The sequence below is a fragment of the Mastomys coucha genome, unplaced genomic scaffold, assembly GCF_008632895.1.
Source record: "Mastomys coucha isolate ucsf_1 unplaced genomic scaffold, UCSF_Mcou_1 pScaffold21, whole genome shotgun sequence".
Lineage (NCBI taxonomy): Eukaryota > Metazoa > Chordata > Mammalia > Rodentia > Muridae > Mastomys > Mastomys coucha.
The window spans coordinates 155164435-155187051 of record NW_022196904.1 but is presented as its reverse complement, the minus strand read 5'-3'; the positions used below and the strand labels follow the sequence as shown (position 1 = coordinate 155187051).

Below are 22617 nucleotides of genomic sequence, written 5' to 3'. Positions count from 1 at the left end.
AAGTACGGCAGCAACTATTATGTATAACGAGTTCACTAAAGACAGACATTTTAATCACAAGTAAAACATGTATTTTCTTTGACTTGAATGATAATTCTGAGGAGGCTAACATATAACCCACTGTGAAGCCTCAGGTTCTAGAAATGAAATAACTCCAAGAGGAAACCGTTTACTTTCCCTCTTGTAGGGTTTGTCTGGAGTGACTTTTATTTTCATTTTTAATGGTCAAGCTTACCTTGTTTGCTCCCCATGAAAAACTCCTGGCCAGGGTACAAACTTAACTTATTCACTTTATTTTTTAATTTTGTTTGAGACAGGGTTTCTCTCTGTAGCTCTGGCTGTCCTGAAACTCTGTAGACCAGACTGGCCTTGAACTCACAGAGATCCGCCTGCCTCTGCCTCCCGGGTGGTGGGATTAAAGGCCTGCGCCACCACTGCCCAGCATCCTATTCACTTTCCAACAACAAGGATTATGGTCAAAACACAGCCGTGGGAAGCTCGTCAGGACCTTCATGACATACCTGGGGCATAGCTTTACTACTTGGCTCGCCCCACCCTCTACCCCTGGTCTGTGACAAGAACAAAGGATTCACTTTTACTATAATTTTAGTCTAAGATACTCAGGGTTAGCAGGCTTGTGGTCTTTCCCCTATGTTGTTTTACATCCAGTGCCTACAGATGCTAAAAGATTCATGAGTGACCCCAATACTCAATATTTTTCTCTTCAGTTCTTACCTTCAACGTAGGTCGGGAATGAAGCCAAGCTTTTTCTTGACTGTAATTAAGACAAAGAATTTTCAAAGGGGGCAGAGCATGATTAAATATACATTAGCACAAGTGTCCATGCAACATAAAAAAGAAATACATCACCGGTGGCATTAGTTAACCAGCTATCGACCAGTTTTCATTAGAGAGAATGAAGTGTGGACAAATATATGTATTTACTATGAAGGTTACCTAAGACCCAGAATGGCTCGCTGAAGTTTGCAGTGATCAAAATACCCTACAGTTCAGAGGTGCTTACCAGCTTTAAAAATGAATAATCAGCAATAAAGACTGTACTTTATGCTTTAAGAATGTACTCAGTGTGGAAAACTATGCAGTACTAAATTCGTCAATAAAATGGCTGTATGCTCTGGACGTTGGACTCCCTGGCACGTTTTCTTTAGGTCCCTGATACAAGAGAAGCTTCTGAAAGGAAAACACACTCTTAACACCTTTTTATCTCCCACTGGTTCATTTAGGTTGGAAATTTCCATTCTATAAATCATGGATTTATGTGTTTCCTTAGAACAAGAATGAAAGAGCAAGTGAAAAACACTATTGGTTCTTGATTTTTAAGTGCCAGCTCATGTCAGAGGTCAGCCCTAACAGCTCTGCTGGATGGGATGAGCTGGACACCTAGAACCTGGCTGGGGTGGAAGTTTACATGCCAGCGAGCCGAGGGGCAAAGCTTGCCATAGGCTCCTTTGGAGGCACACATGCCAGAAACAGCTCAGCATGAGGGAAGAGCAGGGAACTCATTTCTGTTTCAGAGGTAACAGAGCCTGTAGCTGAAATGTGTGGGGCATCCGAGGGCAGCTCATGTTCAAAAACAAGCACCTAAGGTGGGCAAAAGGTAGGGTTCACGTGGCTTAGATGTTCATTTCCAAAGATTTACCACGCGGGCACATGATCATTCCAGCATATGCTTTTTGGAGACAGACATTTGTTTGGTACGCTGGTCCATTAGATGACGGCATGCTCTGGGGTACCTGATGGGTTAGATGAGCCAGCTGTGGGTGAGGACCAGGGTGTCACTTTTAACATGCAGAGGATTCTGACATGGCATGCTAATTGTTTTATGTGGAAAACTGGAGCATCTCATCATTCAGAACAATAACAGGAATTCTACACTAATTGCATGGCATACCACATGAGGTAGCTTTGGGCAGGCCCCTGCAAACGTGCTCACTGGGATGAATCGGCACCTCTCACCAAAGAAATTGGGTCTCTTGGGTACAACGACTGAAGCTCCTAGCTGCTATGCATTTGTGGAAAACTGCACGGTATATGAGGCAAGGAGACCTCATGCTGGGCAGAAGCAGCTAAGTTCTTCACAGGGGTCAAAGGCTTCATTTCCCATCCATCTCCCTGCTCTTGTTCTCAATGTTCTAGGATAATGAGAAGTCACTTAGCTTCATCCAAACAGCTTAGTCTCCAGGTATCTTTGTTCTTGGGCTACTAGGACACTTCTCTGAATGCTAAAACCTGATTTAGCAGAAGCTACAAAAGAATTACTTTAGAGAGATGATGGTAGGTGACTGGTACATTCGCTCACGCTCCATTTGCTACCTCACGATCAATTTCATTTCTGGGGTAATACTTAAAAGACAGCTTTGTAAAATGAAAGGATCTCTATTGCATACAATGAATATTTCCATCCATCATTATTTCTAAAGATATGCAGAACCACGGGTCAAGCCTTGTAGGAACTGGGAGACCAACAACATCCACCTTGCTTGCTACAGCCGATGCATAATTGAAAGCTCAATATTCAGACTCCTGCTTAGATGTGCCTTCTCACGTGCAGACTGAGATGAACATCAGTCACCCTTAGAAAGCATTAATAAAGTTGCATTTAATACATGAAAGCTAGGCTGGATGTGGTGGAAACACCTGTAATTCCAGCACTGGACAGAAAGAGGCAAGAGGATTGTGAATTCAAGGACAACCTTGGGTATATAGCAACCTATCCTTTCTCAGATAAGACAAAAATGACAGGAGAAACTGAAGCAGAGACTTCAAGGTTTTTCAGGGGTCACAGGAACTCTGTTTAGAGCCCTACAGGACTTCTGGATTCAAACCGTGGCTGAGCAGTGTAGCCTCAGCTAAGGTATCCAAGGTCTAAGTTTCAGAACTCACATGTGAGGACAGTGACATCACCTACCAGAGCCAAAGGCTCCTAAGAGACACAGCCTATGACTTGCTCAGCCTGGTGCCTGGAACACCGCAAACGACTGATAACTTATACCCTCTGTTAGTGTTGCTAGGCCGGCAGCAGTCACCGCTCCCTCATACCCATCCATGCTAGGTGACTAGGGTGTCAAATAATGGCAAGAGGGGCTGGCAGAAACCAGGCCCCGTCATCCAGGCTCCAGAGGCAGAGTCTGAATAGACCAGGGGACAAAACATATTTCTAGTCTAATGTTAGTATCACCTAAAGAAAACTTTAATAAAAACTATAAGTAGCACACCTTACACAGTCTGTTACTCGGGTTAAGATAATGCTTTGATTTCCCGGTTGATTCAACATAGAATTGTTAGCACAGAGAGGAAGCGTGAGACACACCTCTTCGCCACATCTCCTCAGGGCTGGTGAAGGGGCATCTACTGCTGGACTGACATGTACCCACATACAGTCATGGTGTAGGGAACTATCCACTGGGTGTGGACCCCACTAAGCAGTACCCATCACCTTGGGATAGGAGAACACTGGGTCCTAATGGGGGCAGGAGCTCGACTCAGGGAAAAACACCTGCCCCTTTCAAGCCCAGAAATCTTGGCCACATCTTGTCACTTCAGAACTGTGTTTGGGTTCAGTGTGTCCCCTGTGAGTAGGGCAACTTGTCCTCAGGGGACAACCTAGAGCCTCCTTGTTGAGTAGCCCCTAGTCTATGATTAAAATGAGAACTTAAGTTCCCCAGTCCTACTGGCCATGTTTCAAGGGCTCTCTGGGCACCATAGGCTAGCTAACACAGAAGTGGGCCATTCCTTCATCACAGAATGTTCTAGAAAAGATGCTGGTGGATAACTATGGTCCAATGTCCAATGGAACTTCCTGGAATACAAAAGTTCTGTAACCAGCTGCAGATGGCACTGAACACTGGAGTGCAAGTGGTATGTCCAAGGAATGTGAATTCTCATATTCAACTCTGTGGCCTGAGACTACCGAACTGGACAGATGAACCATGGCTTTCATTGACAAATGGCAGGCACACAGCAGCAGAGAAGAAATACTTCTCTTCAGGGTGGTTTCCATCAGGGTGGGCAGAGGTGAAAACAATAAAGCATTATGGGGAGTGAAGCACAACTGGCATGCGACATGAAGATGGCACTTACCTCTTTATTTGTGGAGGCTTCCGTGGGGTCGCCGGGATGAAGGGGTATGCTTGATGACTCAGCACCCAGGGGTGAGGAACTGCCAGGAGACGGAGACTGGAACACAGCAAGAGGGACAGACAGCAGTGAGGATCTGAGGGCAGTGGCATCAAGTCACAGAGCAGAACTGCCCAGAGAGGACTGCAGGGGGAGAAGCCTTTTTGGCAAGAAGAATTGCCAACCGCAACTGAGCAGGCCTGGCCATGCGAGCTTTCAACTCCACCTCTTCAAAGGAGTTTTACAGCTTCCAGACTTTTTCTTCCCTCAGGCTAATATTTTAAAGAAAATACAGACTTACCGTAGGCATCAAACTTAAAGCCTTAAGGGGATTATACAATATGTTAATTTTTTTCTTAGTGAAAGTTAGATACTTAGAATACAAATGTTTGAATGTCACCTGCCCAAGATGACCTGAATGGAAAACTGAAAACTGAAATTACCCATTGTGCTCTTCTCTGCTCACATGTCTGCACGTTGTCTCTTAATTTGTGGGCTGCTGAAAATTTAACATTCAAACCACACTGTTTGGACCATGTCAGCATGGTTTAGAAACCCTCTGTCAAAAGTCAGGCTTGAAAACAAGGCTTAGATAAACAGGTCTGGGTGGCGAGGTCCCTCCCTGTTGGTGTGGTGGTGCCTCTGTAGGGCAGGTACAAGCCCTGAACAAAACACTTGGGTTTGCGCGTAGAACACAGTAGTACCCCGTTAAGTATGTGCTGAATGAATGACCAAAAAAGCAAGCGATGGGACACATATAAGCCTGGAGACACACCCCGCCCAATACCAGAAAGTTCTGTGAGCTCCTGGAATCTTGGGAGATGAGGGGCATTTTCAAGTGGGCCTCAGAGATGGTTACCATAGTGATACACCGAGGCTGTGGGTGACATCTGAGAGCCCACATATACCATGAGAAAAACCATATAGGGTGTGTTCTCCCAAGATGTGTCCAGAGTGGGAGCCAGGAAGACAAATCCTGGGCAAACGAAAGTAACGCTTGCGCACACCTGACTTTTTGCAGCTGGCTCTTTTGGGGACGTTAAGGCACAGAGAGGTCAGTAAAATATCTTTGCACAGGAAGGGAGAGTGTTTCACAAACATCAGGGTGGTGCTGGTGGCAGGGACAGGACATGCTAACAGACAAGAGAACCTCTGTGGGCATTATCTAAACTTAGGGGAAAACTTTTCCAAAATGTCTGAATTACAAGAAAAACGGGAACACCAAAAAGATGACATCGTGTAACACACGATTAAGCTAAGAGGTTATGAGACACCAGTCTCTGGTCATACGACCACTTGATTCTACACAGGAAGACGAGGGTCCGTGAGCCCCTTACATGGTGACACTGAGACATCTGTCCCCACATCTGTCCTGCAAGCCAAGACAAGCATAACGTGACAGCAGATATAAAGGATCCTAGGCTCTATGGCCCCTGGCCACATTAAAGCAGCCTTGCATGCCTTTCAAAGGAAGCATGAATAACTTTCCAGTCCACGCCCAGGAGAGCTGCTGGGTGCTCACTGAGTTAGCACTGTCTGGCCGACTCAAAACTAAGGTAAGGAAGCATGAGAATTGAATGCTGTAAATCTCCTAGGTTTTCACGCTGAAAAATCTTCTTTTGATATTAGTGGCTTGATTCCTTTCCCCTAAGAAATTTTCTCTGTCCCAAAGCCTTTAAGGTACCTGCAGAGTGAGGGAAGCTGGGGCAGTCGAGTTTTCTTGAACTGCTTACTTTCAGGGCCATGGACAGGGAACTACCTGAGAGACAGCTCCGTATTTCCCATTTCTTGATTTTCTACTCCAAACGTTCTACAAAAAGATTTCTTACCACCGGACTGTCCTTCTGTGGTGTGGGAAGACAGGCTAGCTAGACAGTGGGCAGGGAGGTGGGACACAGAATAATGTAGGTGTGATTAGTGTTAGGGAAGAGGAGGACGTGAGTCATTCCCCTGATAAAAGCTTTTATGGACTCACACTGACCTTATCAGGGGCCCACTTCTCCCAGGCACCTTTGGGCTGTGCACAGGCTCAGATGTTTCCTCCACCCACAGCTTCCTTCATCTCCCACTACATTCAATGCTCAGTTCAGAAACATGCCTCTCATGGGGCCGAGATGCCAGCCACAGCTCATCTCTCCCCCTGTGACATATGCTGTCGTTTGTATTAAAACTTGTTGCCAGGCGGTGGTGGCGCAAGCCTTTAATCCCAGGACTTGGGAGGCAGAGGCAGGCGGATTTCTGAGTTCGAGGCCAGCCTGGTCTACAGAGTGAGTTTCAGGACAGCCAGGACTACACAGAGAAACCCTGTCTTGAAAAAACCAAAACAAACAAACAAACAAACAAACAAACAAAAACTTTGTTTATGTGTGTACCGAGTCCTCAAGTGCTCTTAAGCAGTAGGGGTCCTGTCTCCATTATCATACAGGAGCCTAGGCTTAGGTCTTCCAAGTAGTTAGGTATTTAGCAAAGGGAGGCATGGACAAATGACTAATTAGACTGCTTCCATCCTGCACTGAAAGGAGAAATGAAGCGAGGCTGCCTACTACCTCCTTGGGATGATGTCTTTTAGTGGTCAGTGGTGAGTCCTTCTCTGATGTAGTGTCCCTCTGCTTCTCTGTGTAGAACATTCATTGCTCATCTTGAGCTCTAGAAATCTATTTTTCCTGTATAGACTCTAACTTGGGCCCCAGGTGAAGTTCTTTTGACACACAGCTACAAATTTGCCACTTGCTGACCAAGGCAAACACGCACAAGCACCTTCAAACATACCCAGCTCTTACAAGGCTGAAACAAAGGTATTCAAATGCCTGCTTTCAAAGAACACATCAGAGGCAAACTTTGGCCAGTGACCTATAAGAGGAAATAGGAAGTGTCATCGAGGCAGATTTGTGCTAGAGTCTCTGGGTATTGAACTCAGGCAAATGAGACCAAGGGTAGGAGGCAAATGTGATTAGATAATTCACAAAATGAACACTGGAAAGCTGGGTGTATGCGCCATAGATGCTAGTACCCATGTGATCATCTTGTGGAGCCAAGGAAGGCCCAGGCCCAGGCCCAGGCCCAGGCCCAGGCCCAGGCCCAGTCTATGGTTCCACATCAGGTCCAGCTGCTCCCACTCATAGCCTGAGAGCCCTGGAAGTCTCTTTCATGGGGTGTAGCTGCAGAGGCAGCATTGTTGTTGTTGTTGTTGTTGTTGTTGTTGTTGTTTTGTTGTTGTTGCTGCTGCTGCAGTCAGTGTTACCAGTCCCGCCCCTGAGGGCACACACACAGTCTTGTCCTCTCTACATCCCACACCACCAAAGCTGTGGAAGCTGCCACAACTGCCTCTGTGTACTCAGGGATGAAGTCCGTAGAGTACCCAGACACATACAGAAGCCTATGTCATGACCCCTCATAATATAGACACTGTTGACATCAAAGACAAAAAAATAAAAAATAAAAATCAAAGATTACTTTGGAACCCACTATTGCCAAACTCAAAAGAACCCATCAACTGATGTCCTTCTTATGTCTCATCTAAACAGAAATGTGTTTTCCTATAAAAGCTATTTATAGAACGTGGAGAAATAGAATGTTACACCAGATGTGCAGACATCCTCAAGACACATGAAACATGAAAGGAAACATGGTGCTCCCAAGGAAAAATAACTATCCAGAAATGGACCCATGCAAATGATACCTATAAAATGCAGACAAACAATCATCATCAACAACAACAACACAAAAAGCTAAGCAGCAACCCCTAAGGAAACCCAGCGAGACATGAATGGGATAAGCGGTACAAGGAAACGAGAAAAGCAACTCAGGATACGAATGAGGAGTTCACCAAGGACAAATGACAGAAAAGAACCAACAGGAAAGCTTGGGAGTAAAACTTCAGTCAGTGACATGACAGATACACAGGAAGCTCCATAGCAAGTGGGAGAAGACATTTCAGGGTTTGAGGATAGCTCCTCTCAGAAGTCAGTCAGACAAAAACTTCAAAACATCATATAAGAATGAGGAAACTCTAGGAAACACATAGGAAACCACTGGATTAAAACACCTTTGCATCATGGGAACTGCATAAAGTAGGAAAGAGGCCTCCCTATTGCACGACAGGTTTATAGGTCTCTTAAAGTTTTAAAAAAACTTTTCTGTTATGTGGTGTTATTTTTTAGAATAAAATAAGAAAAAAAGTTGGACTTCTTTTTTTACTAAAATGTATAATGTTACATGCCTGCAATTCCAACACGTAGGAGGTGGAGGCAGGTCAGCTCTTTGTTGAGTTCAGGGCCAGCTTGTTCCATACAGCAAGCTCCAGGCCATCGAGGACTACATAGTAAGACCTTATCTCAAACAAAACAAGTCAAGCAATGGCAAACACACAGGGGTACTGACCTGACTCATACCTGGCCCTGGGTAAAGATGTAAACTGTCTGAAAGATTACAGAGACATATTCTTGTTCATTCTCTTAGGAGTTAATCTAAGTATGTCTGTCAATTTACCTGGCCAGGAAAATTCCCCTCAGAAAAGCTCCATGAAACTCTGTGATACAAGGTACACCAGAGGGTAGGTAAGTTGGGAGGAGTAACTGTGCCCTAACGAGGTGCCTCCTTACAGCCTCTGGCAGCTGCTCTGACTTTACTATTAAGCCTGGCCTGTGTGAGTTCTACCTAAACTGTAACTGTCTTTGCCTTCTTCTAGCTCCTTTTCCTTGAGCCATGATACAAGCCTTCCTGCCTCGACACTCCACGTGTTCTCATTCTCCATCTGGAGATTCCCCCACACTCTGAATGGCATAGCTGCTTGCAGGCCTACAACGGCTGAGCTTATTTGCTTTCTTGACCTTGAACTCAAAAAGCATGTATTTTTCTTTCTCTCTTATCCATCGCCCTCTTCCTGGCAGCTGCCAAGAGCTCCAGTTCACCTGACCTTTTTTCTCTTTAAATTTCCATAAAATTGTCCTTGAGTTTCCTTACTAGTTTTTTTAAAAAGCTATCTGGGAAGAAGCTGTGAATGGGATTCCGAGTTCCCCACATAAAAATGTGTCCCTACAGTCATACACTGCTAACTTAATCCCCAAGTTCCCAGTGTTAAAGGCAAGACCTTTATGAGATGACCAGTTCTTTGAGATGTTTCAGACGCTCCTGGATATGGGTTAACTATAAAAAGTGGGCCTCCTCGTTAGTTTTGTCTATCAGCTTTCATAGCCCAGTGTTATCTGAGGGGGTATCAAGTGGAGGACTCCCTCAATCAGATTGGCCTGTGGAGTACTTTCTTGATTGCTGACTGATGCGGGAGGACCCATCCCACTGTGGATAGTACCAGCCCTGCTTCTGGGCTGCATTAAGAAAGCCAGCTGGGCAGAAGCAAGCAGCGTTCTTCTGTGTTCTTCTTCTCCAGCTTCAGCCCTGACTCCCCTCAGTGATGGGGGGGGGGTGGTATCTGGAAGCCTTTGATAAAATAACCTCACTACTTCTCAAGTTATTTCGGCCATGTTGTTTATCACAGCAACAGAGACCAAAATAGACAAGGGTTCAACCTCCTTTTCTTCCGCACATGCTTGCCTTCAGCCATGCTATCTATCAAATGGTACACGGGCCCTTGGCAGGTGAGGGTGCTAGACTCTGGGACTTAGCCTGCGGAACTAACAAAGCAAAGAATCAATTCTTTATGAATACTCAGTCTGCTTTTGGCACAAAAGCTTGAAATGCCCATAATTTAAGAGATCCTTTCTGATCATGCTGCCAAAGTCTCATGTGAATGGAGAAGGCTATTTGAGTGTGTGCTTCAACGGCTTTCCTTAAAAATTGCATCCCCTCCCTTCAAATCAATACTCTTAAGATTTTCAGATGTGACATGACGTCTGTGATGAAGGCAGCCCAGCACCACAGCGAGAGGGAGGAGAGGCCACACAGACTCTTCTTCCATGGCACCCCCAACTTTGTTCTGGGGACTTCCAAGCTCGTGGTTAGCTAAAGCATACACCAGTTAACTCATAAGACGTTAGGTTGAATCCTCAAAGCTCCTGAGATAGGGCTTTGTTAACACTAAGGACCCATTTTATAAAATACTATGCCCATAGTAAAGATTTACATTATTCCCTTAAAAATGACTTGGCTGCTTTAATTTTTTTTTATCATATCCAAATACATAAGAGCATATTGTGTGTTTTAGGATGATGACGTGTTTACACTCTCAAGCTCTGGTGTCTAATAGAGACTGAGTTCAGTCCTTCGTACTCATAGCTCTGAGCTGGGGAGGGAGCCTACCCTCTCTGACCCTTCAAGAGAAGACAGTTCTGACTCACCTCCTGAGGCCAACACAAGGACCAGCTGGGCTAGTGCTCACTGATGGCAGCCAGTTGTCTGGGTACCTACCCAGTTCTCACCTAGTATCAACAGTCTTTTCCAAGTCTATGTCACTGACTTATTTTCTGACTTTCTCAGCGAATACTTAGAGGGCCAGCACAGCCATGGGATGCTTTCTTCATCTCATTTTGTTACCTCATTAAAATTTCATTCAAAATAATAAAAAAAAAAAAGAAAAAAGAAAGAAGGAAGCAGAAGGCTCTATGAAACCATACCACAAAGACTCTACATTAATTCCGAAGCTCCAGCACTTTAATGGGATATTGGTAAAAATAGCTCATTAGTGGCTACAGCTAGGGGGCGGGTGTCTGCGACTGCTGTGTATAACTTCTGGCACATCCACTGCTTTCCATGCGGTAAAAGTCTTCAGGATCAGGTAGCTGAAAGCGATACTACTGTAGTGATTGATCTACAAAGACACGCCCACCTGCCCTCCTCCAGTTAATCAGGGCATAGTGCAGATGACCCCAGGACACCACAGTGTAAGGACACCTATGAAGGATGTCTGTTAGCTAGCTGTACCTCGCCTTGAGTCCAAGTGAATACTGGTGCTTCTCTTACAAAGACACTCAGGAACAGAAATTCACTTCAATGAAGGGTGAGGAGAAAATAAATCTTGAAAACTTATACGGCTTGGCTAAATCTACTGGGGGACTGAGTTACTTAGTAATTTCACCCATAAAGAACAATTCAGAGAAACATCTGGGTTTCCTTTCTGTTTTTTTTTTTTTCTCCTCTCCAACTTCTTCCCCCATCCCTGTGTCTAAGAAGCTGATAGACCAAATGAGATAGTACTAAGAGTTCACAAGCCTCCTTCACCAGGGACCTATTTTCTCTCTACATAAAAATCTCCTAGCAGATCAGTTTCGATTCAAGCCTTTAAGCTACCTTCTTTGCTTGGAGCAGAGGTTCCAGGCTCAGTGCTGAGTGCTGAGAGATTCCAAGCTCAGTGCTGAAGGCGCCCTGAAGCTCAGCATTAACTCCTTTGCTCCCCCAGCACTGCCGCTCTGTTCTAACTCTTTTCCATTATGCCAAACAGCATCATGCATGCAACCTATGACCTCATGTTCCTGCTCAGTGACTTTATTTCTGCTCCTTGTCTGGACTCTACACATGCATGGGTCTCCAAAGGCCCAATCTAACTGTCATTCCTCCTATGCAATCTTCCCACCCCCTTAGGTGAGAAGATTCCCTCTTGACTGTCTTGCATGCATCTTATTGGTACTGTTCATGTACTGGTTGACTTTCTCCCCTGTACATTATAAAATGACAGTACTTTGGCATAATATTTTAATAAGTACAACAAGGCAGGATTTATAATTAATTTACATGTTTCTTCTCCAAGTACCTAAGACAAAGGCCCTCATAAAATATACAACAGGATTTCAATACATGTGATGAATAGAGAATGCGGACACCTATCTTGTGTCATTTGGGAAAGCAAATGAAAATTAGCTTTATGCAACAGAAGTTCTGAGCATACACATGGTTATTAGTATCCCTGGCTCTCCAACTCATTCTGGATGAGGTTCTGTCACCCTGGCTTGCAAATCCTCCTCCTCAAGAGTAGGGCACTGTAGTGGACCCTAGAGGCACTGGCATTCACAGAAGCATCTTTTACATATACTATCAGGGAGCACTTGATCGTTCAATCCCTTCTAACCTGAACAACATCCTGCTTCTACTACTTTTCTATGTGGGATTTCAAAGGTACAGGCATCCAGGCTGAGCCATGGCACATGACTCGGTTCTGCAGTCTCATTTTGACACTCCATGGGGAGTCCTTTAAATCAGCTGTATTTCACTGTAGAATTATATTTGAAAAGCCCCAGATATGAGTTTCTTTGCAATGTTTGTTCATGCTTCTGAAATCTGAAGCTGATTAAGAAGTACATGATTACCCACTCTATAGTATAACTCAAACAATATTATCAGTGCACGTTTGTATTTCCTTAATGTGCTGAAGTGAAGTTAGCATAGGCACCAATTGAGCATAATTATGTCATTAAGATGAGAATAGCTTGGCTTAATGAGGTGTTTTATATATACATCCATAATGGATTCAATTAATACTGCTGGGATACTTGGAAGGAACTGCCAGCTCACCTTCTCAAAGCATCTCTGTTCTCTTCCCATGGAGGGAAGATACCCTCCATGCCCATCTCTAAGCCCACAAACCTGTATGGAAGCTCCCGAGGCCCTAGGGAGCCGTGCTTGGCAGTATGCAGCTCAGGAGGTGATCTTATCATGGGAACAACACAAAAACTTCTTTTTTTTGACACTATTACCAGAACCCTAAGCTTTTAAAGACATGTTCCCAAGGTAAAAGATTAACTAGTTAATTACAAACCATTTATTAGTTGAGAATAAATCAACCCATCACCCGACCAAGTTGCATGTGTCAACAGGGCATCTCATGTCAAATAGCTCACTTGACGTATGTGAAATGCATTACACTGGAAAAATGAGAAAGCCTTTCATTCACTTCCCATTCAAGTCCACTTATCTCTTGATGGATGCTTCATGTTCCTGCCTAGGCTCTGACAGTAAAACCTGGGCACTTTAAACTTATATTCAGAATTGCAATCGAGGTGAGTATAACCAAACCAGATGTGGTGGCGCACACCTCTAGTCCTGGTACTTGAGAAGCTGAGACAGAAAGGACAAAGGATTTGAGAGTGCCCTGGACTACATGGTGAGTTCAAGGCTGGCCTGAGCTGTATCAAACCACCCCCCCCACCACCCCCGTTTCAAACCAAAACAAAAGAGGAGATACAGCTACACTCACAATGTATAACAACACACCTGTGAGAAATGGTAACAGCTACTGTTTTCAAAGGGCTTACAGTATGCTCCGCCCCGTGCAGGGGCACATTATACCTGTCACCTCATTTTCCAGCCAGCTGGTTATTTGTGCACAAGGCACTAATAGCCATTGATATGCACCAGCCCTCTGCAGTGAAAGAAGCCACAGCTTGGAGTGTGCGTGTGTGGGGTGTGTGCAGTGTCCAGATAAACTCATACACGAGAACACAGAGAATAAAAAGCAGTACTGGAGAGATAAAACATCAAGCACACCTTCCCCGGGTCCTGGCTAAGTACAAAATGGCCTCTGCTCTCTAGGCCACCATTCACTTCCAAGCTCGTTTCTCTCCATCCTGGGCAATGCCTTCTCCTCTCCTACTCTCTGCTATCCCTACTATCAAGGGAAATGCAGAGCACAGCTTACAGTCTGGCCGGGCCAGGAGCAGAGGACTGAAGCCAGTCAGCATGCCCTGGGCACATACCTCTTCTTCATGACTTTCAAACTGGTACATCCAGAAGTTCTCCATCTTCCCAGGTACTGTCTGGGCAGCCGGATGAGAGCCCTAGTGTATCCGCTTGTGAGCTGCGGTGCGCTCCTGATCTCCGTGCTGCTTGGGGGACACTTCTGGTGGTGTCAGGTGCCCTTGTCAATAATGCAACTGGTAATAGGAGATGTGACCACCTCCAGGGTGTCTGACCCTCCATATTAACCCTTAGGTGTTGGGTGGCCAGGACTGTTTCGAGTGATTGGTGCAGCGGTGTCAGCTGATATTTCTGAGAGGAATCTAGTCCACCCTTGCTGTCAGTGGCACCTACTATTTCTATTTCTGGGGAAAATAAACTCAGCACAGAGGTGCTACCAGAGACTTTCACACACCCCAGAGTCTGCTATGTTTATAGAACTTGTGAAGAAGCATCCAGCTCTGGTGAAGGGAGGGGACGGAGGTGGCTGAAAATGTTCTTTCAGGCCTTGGTCAGAACACACCTGAGTATGTGGGGGAGAGTTTAGGGAATTCTGATCAGCTGCTGGCTGGGACCCAGTGGCACTGGCTGCTGGAAGTATACCACTCGGCACTAACTGTATGCTCTGTCACTGTTCTCTGACAACTGTGTGCTACATGTGATGGGAATCTGACAGACCGGAAAAGAGCTGCCTCATGGTTGGCATGGCTTGGACCAAACCAACTGACGACCCAAGATTAGGCTGAAAAAAAAATCAAGTGTATCTTCGGGGCCAGAGCCAATAAGAGGAAGGACAAGACACATCTGGGTAGAACTGATCTGGGAAAAACACAGGGAAACTGAGGAAGGACCTGGGTGCACAGAGGCCCTCAAGGGGAATCAGCTTCCTTGTCACCAAGTCTTCTGTCAGATCTGTTAGCAGGGCTCCCTCTGAGGCTACCTCTAGTCAATGAGCTGTGGACAGTGCTAAATGGTAGACAAACCACACAGGATCTAAAGCAATCTACGGCTGGAAAACCAGCCATTCTTACTGCCAGGTTCCCATGTGTGAGCCAGCTCAGTGGCCAGTGGGAGGATCACAGAGACTGTATCTCTGGACTTGCCCATCTCTTCCAGACTCTTGTGAGTCTGATCAGACTTGCTGTCAATCAAGTGCACCCTCCACATCCTGTCAGTGTCCAGCAATACCTGTAGCTATTAGCCACCATTCAAGAAGGAAAGCCCTTTGCAAGATCATGGTCAGGATGTTCTTAGATGACTAAGTTAGACATTTCTCCACGTGGCTTTTTCCTCCTGTTACCTGTTTTAAGTAGAGAAATCTTTGGGTGTTGGCTATGAAGCGTCCAGACTAACACTCCCTGTCAGTTAGCTCTCTGGCTCATGGTGAAACTGCTTTCCCTTGACCATGCTTGACAATGCTTTGGCTTTCGTTTTCGAGCCATTAGAACAAGGCTCTGGGAGCCACTGTTGCCATGGAAGGCTTGTCAGCTTCTCAGGTATTAGCCAGAGATGACCAGCTCACACATGAATTGAGCTATCAGACCACAGAAGACTCAAAATCGAAGCCTAGACCTTCTGTGGTGTGGGAAGCACCTGCGTGCAGCATCCTTTTGGCCTGATAGAGCTTGAACCTCTTCCCCTGGCTGTCTTGCTTTTATTCTTCCTCCCCTTTAATGTTCCTTCTGTACCTGAAACCTACTTAATTATTCATCACCACCTTCTCCAGGCTGCATTAATTATGGATCACATCTGTGATGGAAAACTTTACTAGTAGCAAGATCGTTGCTGAGGTGGGAGCGCAAGGAGTAGGAACCAGGCACCGCACTGGAGGGAGACAGCACAGAGCTGGGACTGCAGCCAGCCTCAAGGCCAGTTCACCCTGTAGGCCACCCACCCTACAGGCTTCTCCTAGTCCCAGCAGTTCCTCGGAATTCCACGCTCCCCAATCACCCCTGCACCTTGGCTCAGAGAGAAACAATACTATTCACAGAATACACTGGGTCAACCAGAGGCCCAAGTGAGGCTGGGCAGGGCTGAAGGCTACAGTCTAGTGGGCAGAGACTTCAGTCAAAGGAGACCACCAGCACAGAGAATGAATGCTTAGCCATAACTCATGAGTCTTTACAGCAGATTCTCTGGACACTGGAAGCTCCCTAAGATTGGTGGGGGAGGGGGTAAACCTCACCCCAAGAGCATGCAATGGATATGCTTGTCCTTCAGGACAAAACCTCCCCTTTGAAATTTCTCCATTGCTCCTTTTCTCCCTGTGTTCTTGGATGTAACCACCCGCTCCACACCTGTGCTGCCTCACTGGCATCTATGTAGCACATGGCATCATTCTCCCATCAGTCACTTTGGGACCTGTCAGTTTTCTTTCTCACAGCCACAAGGTGGAACAGCAGCCTAGGAACTGGAAATGGCTGACGAGGTCGATGGCAAAAGACACAGTTGGCTGTGGTCTCACCCTTGCGGGTTTTGCTGAGGTAATCACTGCTACCAAATATGGGAGAGAGGCTTTTTGGATGGCCCCCAAAGGTCAGACTCCACTCCCCCCTGCATCCCCCTTTCCCCTCGTCCCTCATGTAAACCTCTTCTTGGGAAGGACATGCTGGTCAGGTATCTGCCTAAACAACAAGATAAAGCTACCGTAGTGCAATGTCCCTCTGTCATTGGGTTACTGAGGACTATGGCTTCCATCTTGCCATCAGACTCTGGAGCCTTCTTGTCTTGCATACTTTAAGGGTGAGACTGGGCCCAAGGGACAAAGAACTGAGAATGCCCTGGCCACAATCAATGGGAAACCAAGGCTGTCAGCCAACTGGCTTTGAAGAGCTGGACCCTGCCCACGGCATGGGAGCTCAGGAGCAGAGCTTTTCCCAGGAAAGCTTTATGATGGTAACCTCCCTCCCACCCAACCCCCTGGGCCCAGTTGCAGTCTCATAGAGGTTCTGCAGTATGAAACAGACGTGTGTGTTGCTTTATGCTGCTAAATTTTGGGATGATCTGTTGTGTGGCAGTAGTCTAGGGCATCACATAAGGATTCAGATGAAAGCCTTAAGAGCAGAGTAGGCTGAGAGGTCTGGCTGTGGACCTGATAAAGGACTGGCCTCAAACAGAACACTCTGCAGACAGACCTCTGTCTGTCACACAGTATCCCTGGGGTCTTGTACAATACCTTAGGTGCAGAGTATACTGTAACTTGTCAGTCCAATTTTAAGATGGACTTTCAACTTTCAAATAGGGACCACAGTCCCACGTCTCTTCTGGTTCAGTAGAAAAGTGATGGACAGGTCAGGGATGGCAAAAAGGCTTAGAACCCAACTGCTACTGGTGCTCTCAGGTCAGGGAAGGTGCAAAGACTTAGGGCTCCACAACCAGGCTGTGCTCTGAAGTCAGTGAGGAGGATGTGACCTAGTGCCCTCTGCTGGCTAGTCCCCACCCCAGTTACCCTGTGAGACAAGGGAGCACACCAAGACTCTTGCCCCACTAGAGAGATTGCTTAGTGATTAAGACCACCTTTTCTCTTCCAAAGGACCCAGGTTTGATTCTAAAGTGAACACTTAGGACAACGATAAGAAATCAAGATGGAGTGGTTCACAAGGTAGAGACACTCTTACTCGATGTCCTGACATCAGAACGTGCTGAGAGACAAAGCAAGAACCTGGGCATAGCCATTATTGTCTTAGAATCAGGCAGCCCTAGCCAATCAGAAGCAAGGATCAGAAGTCTGCAAGAACTGGATAAGCCTCAGGACCATAAAAAACTCAGGCTGCAGGCAGCTCAGCAGCTGCTGGTCTCCAGTGTACCTCAATACACACAAGCCATGTATACTGCCATAAAAGGACTCATCCAGAGACCATGTCTACAAAAAGATATCCTGCATCTGACCTTGGTGACCACTGAGAATCTAGCATCCTGGTTGACCTGGCTGATTCTAGCCTCTGTTTTTCTTAGTTCTCAAGGAGAAACAGCTGCAGAGCCAGCACCCAGTCACAGTCCTTTCCTCGTCAGCGGACATGGTGGCTTGCTGTGCACTGGACTATTATGTCATCCCTACTCGCTGTCCAGGAGTGAATCCTGCCTTAGGATATCGCTGGCATCTCTTAAAGCTAGATTGTTAGGCTGTTAGATTTGCTTGCTCTGAGTTGTTCTTCATTTTTTATGCATAAACAATAAACCATGCATTTGGGAAAGACACCTATCAGTTTCTCTGTGATGGGTAAATCATGTTCAAGACAGGTCCCCAGCATGCATTTAACAGTAACTCTAGTTCCAGGGAATGTGGTGCCCTCTTCTGGTCTCTGAGGGAATGAGGCACACACGTGGTACACAAGCAGACATGCAGGCAAAACACACACAGATTAAATGAAACAAAATAGATTTTAAAATAAGACTCCTGACCCAGAGCTAGATTCCTCCCACCTCCCCTTATTCTCTATGGCAACTCCTTATCTATATAATACCCAGTCAGTATTACCTTTCTCTTTTCAGTATATCTTGAACCAAAATTCCCACACCCACCTCCTCTACCCCCCCATGCTAGTCTTCTCTTCTAATTCCTATCCTAATCCAACCACTAATTTCACCATCATTTCTTGCTTCTCTACCTTCTCTTCTGCTAATACCACCTAGCTGTGCCACCTCTGAACCACAACCACCTACATGGCACAATAACCCTAAGGTGCAGCAGTGACACACATACCCTGAGGGTAAACAACAGCTCTCTAATTGGACTTCAGACCTACTCGACAAGAGAGAGATTCTGCCTGATACTGAAAACTGAGCTAATTACTCAGAGCTAGTGAAGTCATAGATCATGGAGAACCTAAAGTGCTATTTTACTAAACAAGTATAATCTATTACTATATTCTAAATATTAGTCCTTATATCTCCAGATAAGTGTAGTCCTTGCCCCTAATCAAGGAAATTTCTCTTTACAACAGATAGAGATTATTACAGAAAACTAAACCAATCAAAATACAGAGTTTTAGAGCCCAGTCCCAGTGGATAATGAATCTATAAAACAACGTCTGCACCTTAGGCTCAGATGGAGAGATTGTAAGGGCCAGAGGAACAGGGAGTTTGCTGTGTGAGTGTGTCTCCTAGTGCTGCCAGAGGATACACCTATAGAGCGTCACCAACAAGACTGCCTAAATACGAATAAACAAGGACCACAGATATGCTGATGTGGATCCGGGAAAGCCCACAGAGGGCTTCAACCCCACACAAAGAAGCACACCAACTAAGGAATGCTGAGGGAAAGAGACAGCCTTTCCCAGCACACAACTGATCAGCCAGCATAGATACAGGGAGGAGTACACAGACTGAGCAAGTTGTGTTTATGCATTTAGGGGAGAGAGAGAGAGAGAGAGGGAGAGAGGGAGGGAGGGAGGGGGAGAAGAGGAGGAGGAGGAGGAGGAGGAGGAGGAGGAGGAGGAGGAGGAGAGCACCAACATGTGCTTACATCAATTAATGAAAAAGGTCCCTAAATTTGAAAGAGAGGAAGGAGGGGAGGCATATATGGGAACATTTGGAGGGAAGAAAGGGAAAATGATGTAATTACATTATAATCTCAAAATTTAAAAAATATTTTAAAAAAAGTTCAGTGGAAAACCTCACTAATAGAATGTATCATGTAGAGGAAAAACAGGGTTTGAAGACAATGTAGAGTAACTGGATTATTTAGCCAATGTCAACAACAATTTTTTGAAATGTATGAATGAAATGTGCAAGACCTTTGGGACATCATGAAATGGCAAAATCCAAAAATTATAGAAAGGAGAAAAATTTCATGCTGAAGATACAGGCAATATTTTCAATGAAATCATAATTTACCAAATCTATAAAGAGATACAAGAGGCACATAGAACACCAAGTAGACAGGACCATAAATTAAACTTCCCAAGTAATATCATAGTTAAAACAGTGAATATACAGAACTAAGAAAAACTATTTAAAGCTGTAAGAAAGAGCAAGTCACATTTAAAGTCAGGTCCATAGAATAACAGCTGGTTTAAAAAGCCTAAAAAAGACTATTTCAAGTTTTGATAGATTACAGCTTCCAACCCAGGCTAATATGCCAGCAACACTGTCATGATTGAAGGAGAAAGAAAATGTATCTATATTAAAAACAGGTTAAAATAATTTATACTACCAAGCCAGTTCTGTAGAAGACACTAGGAGGAATACTTTAGGCTAACGAGAAAGATAAGTAAATCTAAGAGTAAATCTATTTATAGAACAAAATAAATGAAGCTAACATGGTATTAACAGAAAGAGAACTAAGACATATACATGCAACCACAAAGTCAGCAAGAGAAACAGGAATCAATATATACCTTTCAATAATACTATTAGTGGTCTTAATTAGCTCATCAAAAGATTGAGAATTGCACACTGGATTAGAAAACAATTCTTTTACACTATCTCCAACAAACACCTCTCACTATCAAAGATAGATATTATCTTAGGGTAGCAAGCTAGGGAAAGAAATTTCAAGCAGATGGAACCAGAAACAAGCAGGATCAATATTCTAATATATGGCAAAACATACTTTAGATGAAAATCTAGTTAGAAGAGACCAAAAGGGTACAATCCACAAAGAGAACACTACAGTTTTAATCTTATCACACTGAACAGAGCAGACGTGACATAAAGCAAATGGTACTATGCATAAAGTCATAGATTAGTTCTACACAATAACAGAGGCTGTCTTTAATATTCCACACTCAGAATGAGATCATCCATAAAAAATTAAACAGGGGAACAACAGAATGAAATGACACATAGATGAACCTAACAGGTATTTATGGACCATATGCCCACACACTAGAGAACACACATCCTTGTCAGTAGATGAAGAACTTTTCTAAAACAGATCACACACTAAGACACAAAGAATGTCTCAAATATAAGAAAATTAAAATAACACTTTGCTCTGACCACAATGAAATAGAGCTAGACATCAACAGTAAGAGAAACTACATTTTTTCCCCACAAAGTCATGAAGATTAAATAATATACTATTGAGTGATCAATAAATTATCAAAGGAAATAAAACAAAAATTCTTATACTTGAATGAAAATGATGACACAAAATTAAAACCTGACACAACAAAGGCAATTCTAAAAAGGAAGTTTACTGCTCTATGTGCCTATATTGAATAATAATTAATAAAAATAATAAAATCTCAAATAAATAACTTTTTTTAACTTTTATTGCATTATGATGAGAAAAGTTACATGATTTCAATTTATATGAATTTGTAAACATTTAAAAACATATTTTAAGTAAATAGAATTAAATCACAATCTTGTTTCCCTTTTGTACCCCCACTCCTCCCAGAGACCCCCTCTTCAATACCTACAATATCTTTTTTGTCATATTCCTTAAAATTTATAAAATATTATAACAATAAAGATGAGTATTATTAAAGTTGTTTGATATAAAACAACAATCAATTTAACAGTGTTTTATAGATGCTTGTCTATAGCAATACTGAAAATACATACATTTTTTTCAAAATAAATTTTAAATAACTCCAAACATATTAACTGTATATTTTAAAATAATACATTGCTACTAGTATTTTCTTAAATGAACATATATAAAGTCTTTTTGTTTGTTTGTTTGTGTTGTATTTAGTAGAGTTTAAAATCTTGGCTCTTGCTGTAGTACAAGCCCAAAATAAGAACAATTTTTAGACATTGGATTTCATTGTAATATGGCTGTACTTCAACGACCCTCAAATCACCGAAGGATTTTACCTCCATTGTAGCTAAGCTGAGAGTTGATAGTTCTGCTGCGCCAAGGAATGAATTGTAGGCATGATTTCTGGATACAATCCATGATTTTGGATACAAGTTTTGACCTGCTATGGTCAAAACTATTTGACTCTGTGAGACTATAGAGAACAGGTTACATTCATTTAAGAAATGGTATATGTATTAAGATAGTCTATCCATAAAGTCATTCACCAACTGTTTCAATGAACAATGGTTCTGCTTGGAAGGTGGCACAGACATTAGATGTGGGTAAGAATCTGGTTCATTGGCTGTGATAATTTGGAAAAGCATTCATCTCAGAGAAAAAGTAACTTATAAAGTCCTCTTCTTCAAACTTGATACAAGAGCTACAAATGTCAAGCAAAGCATTCAGTCTCACTCTTTGTTGTTCTCTTTACTACAAGCCACCTTCCAAGTTAATTGTCTATGTCTCCCTTGGGTATATAAATACGTTTTAAATATATAACCTGTTCTAAAAACCATAGTATAGTGTAAAAACATGAAATAAACAATACTACTAATAAAGAGGCTGAGATAGGAGAAGCAAGAGTTCAAGACCCTTATGTTGTACACAGCAAGACAATGTCACAAACAAGCTGAAAGTATATATAGATTGTACAATATTGGACCTACTTCTCCAATTAAAGTCTTTTTGTTTGTTTGAGGCCATTGGATGACAATCAACAAATTTCTAATTCCTCGTATTTTTGGATTTCAATCACTTAGGGTATGTTGGTAATATTAATTTTCATATTAAGATATTAACAAAAGGTAATTGGTACTTCCTGTTGTTTGTGTTGTAAGAGGTAGAATTAGATTTGTGTGGATTTGTTGAAAGATTACTTTCTTACTTCTTCTAGGGTGTAGTTTTGCTTCTTATGTTGATGTTTTCCATCTATTATCCTTTGTAGGGCTGGATTTGTAGAAAAATATTGTGTAAATTTTGTTTTGTCATTGAATATCTTGTTTTCTTCATCTATGGTAGTTGAGAGTTTTGCTGGGTATGGTAGCCTGGGCTGGCATTTGTGTTCTTGAAGGGTCTGTATGACATCTGCCCAGGATCTTCTAGCTTTC

General features: G+C 43.7%; 1 protein-coding gene across 3 annotated transcripts in view; it reads right to left on the bottom strand.

Moving 5' to 3' along the window:
* The window catches only part of Apba1 (amyloid beta precursor protein binding family A member 1), a 207773-nt gene that overhangs the window by 31612 nt on the left and 153544 nt on the right, over positions 1-22617 (bottom strand). For all 3 annotated transcript variants that reach the window (XM_031389964.1, XM_031389963.1, XM_031389962.1), the window contains exons 3-4: positions 4102-4197; positions 736-775 (exon numbers count right to left, since the gene is read on the bottom strand). In XM_031389964.1, coding sequence (XP_031245824.1) covers positions 736-775; positions 4102-4197 — 136 coding nt within the window. The remainder of the gene's footprint in view (positions 1-735; positions 776-4101; positions 4198-22617) is intronic.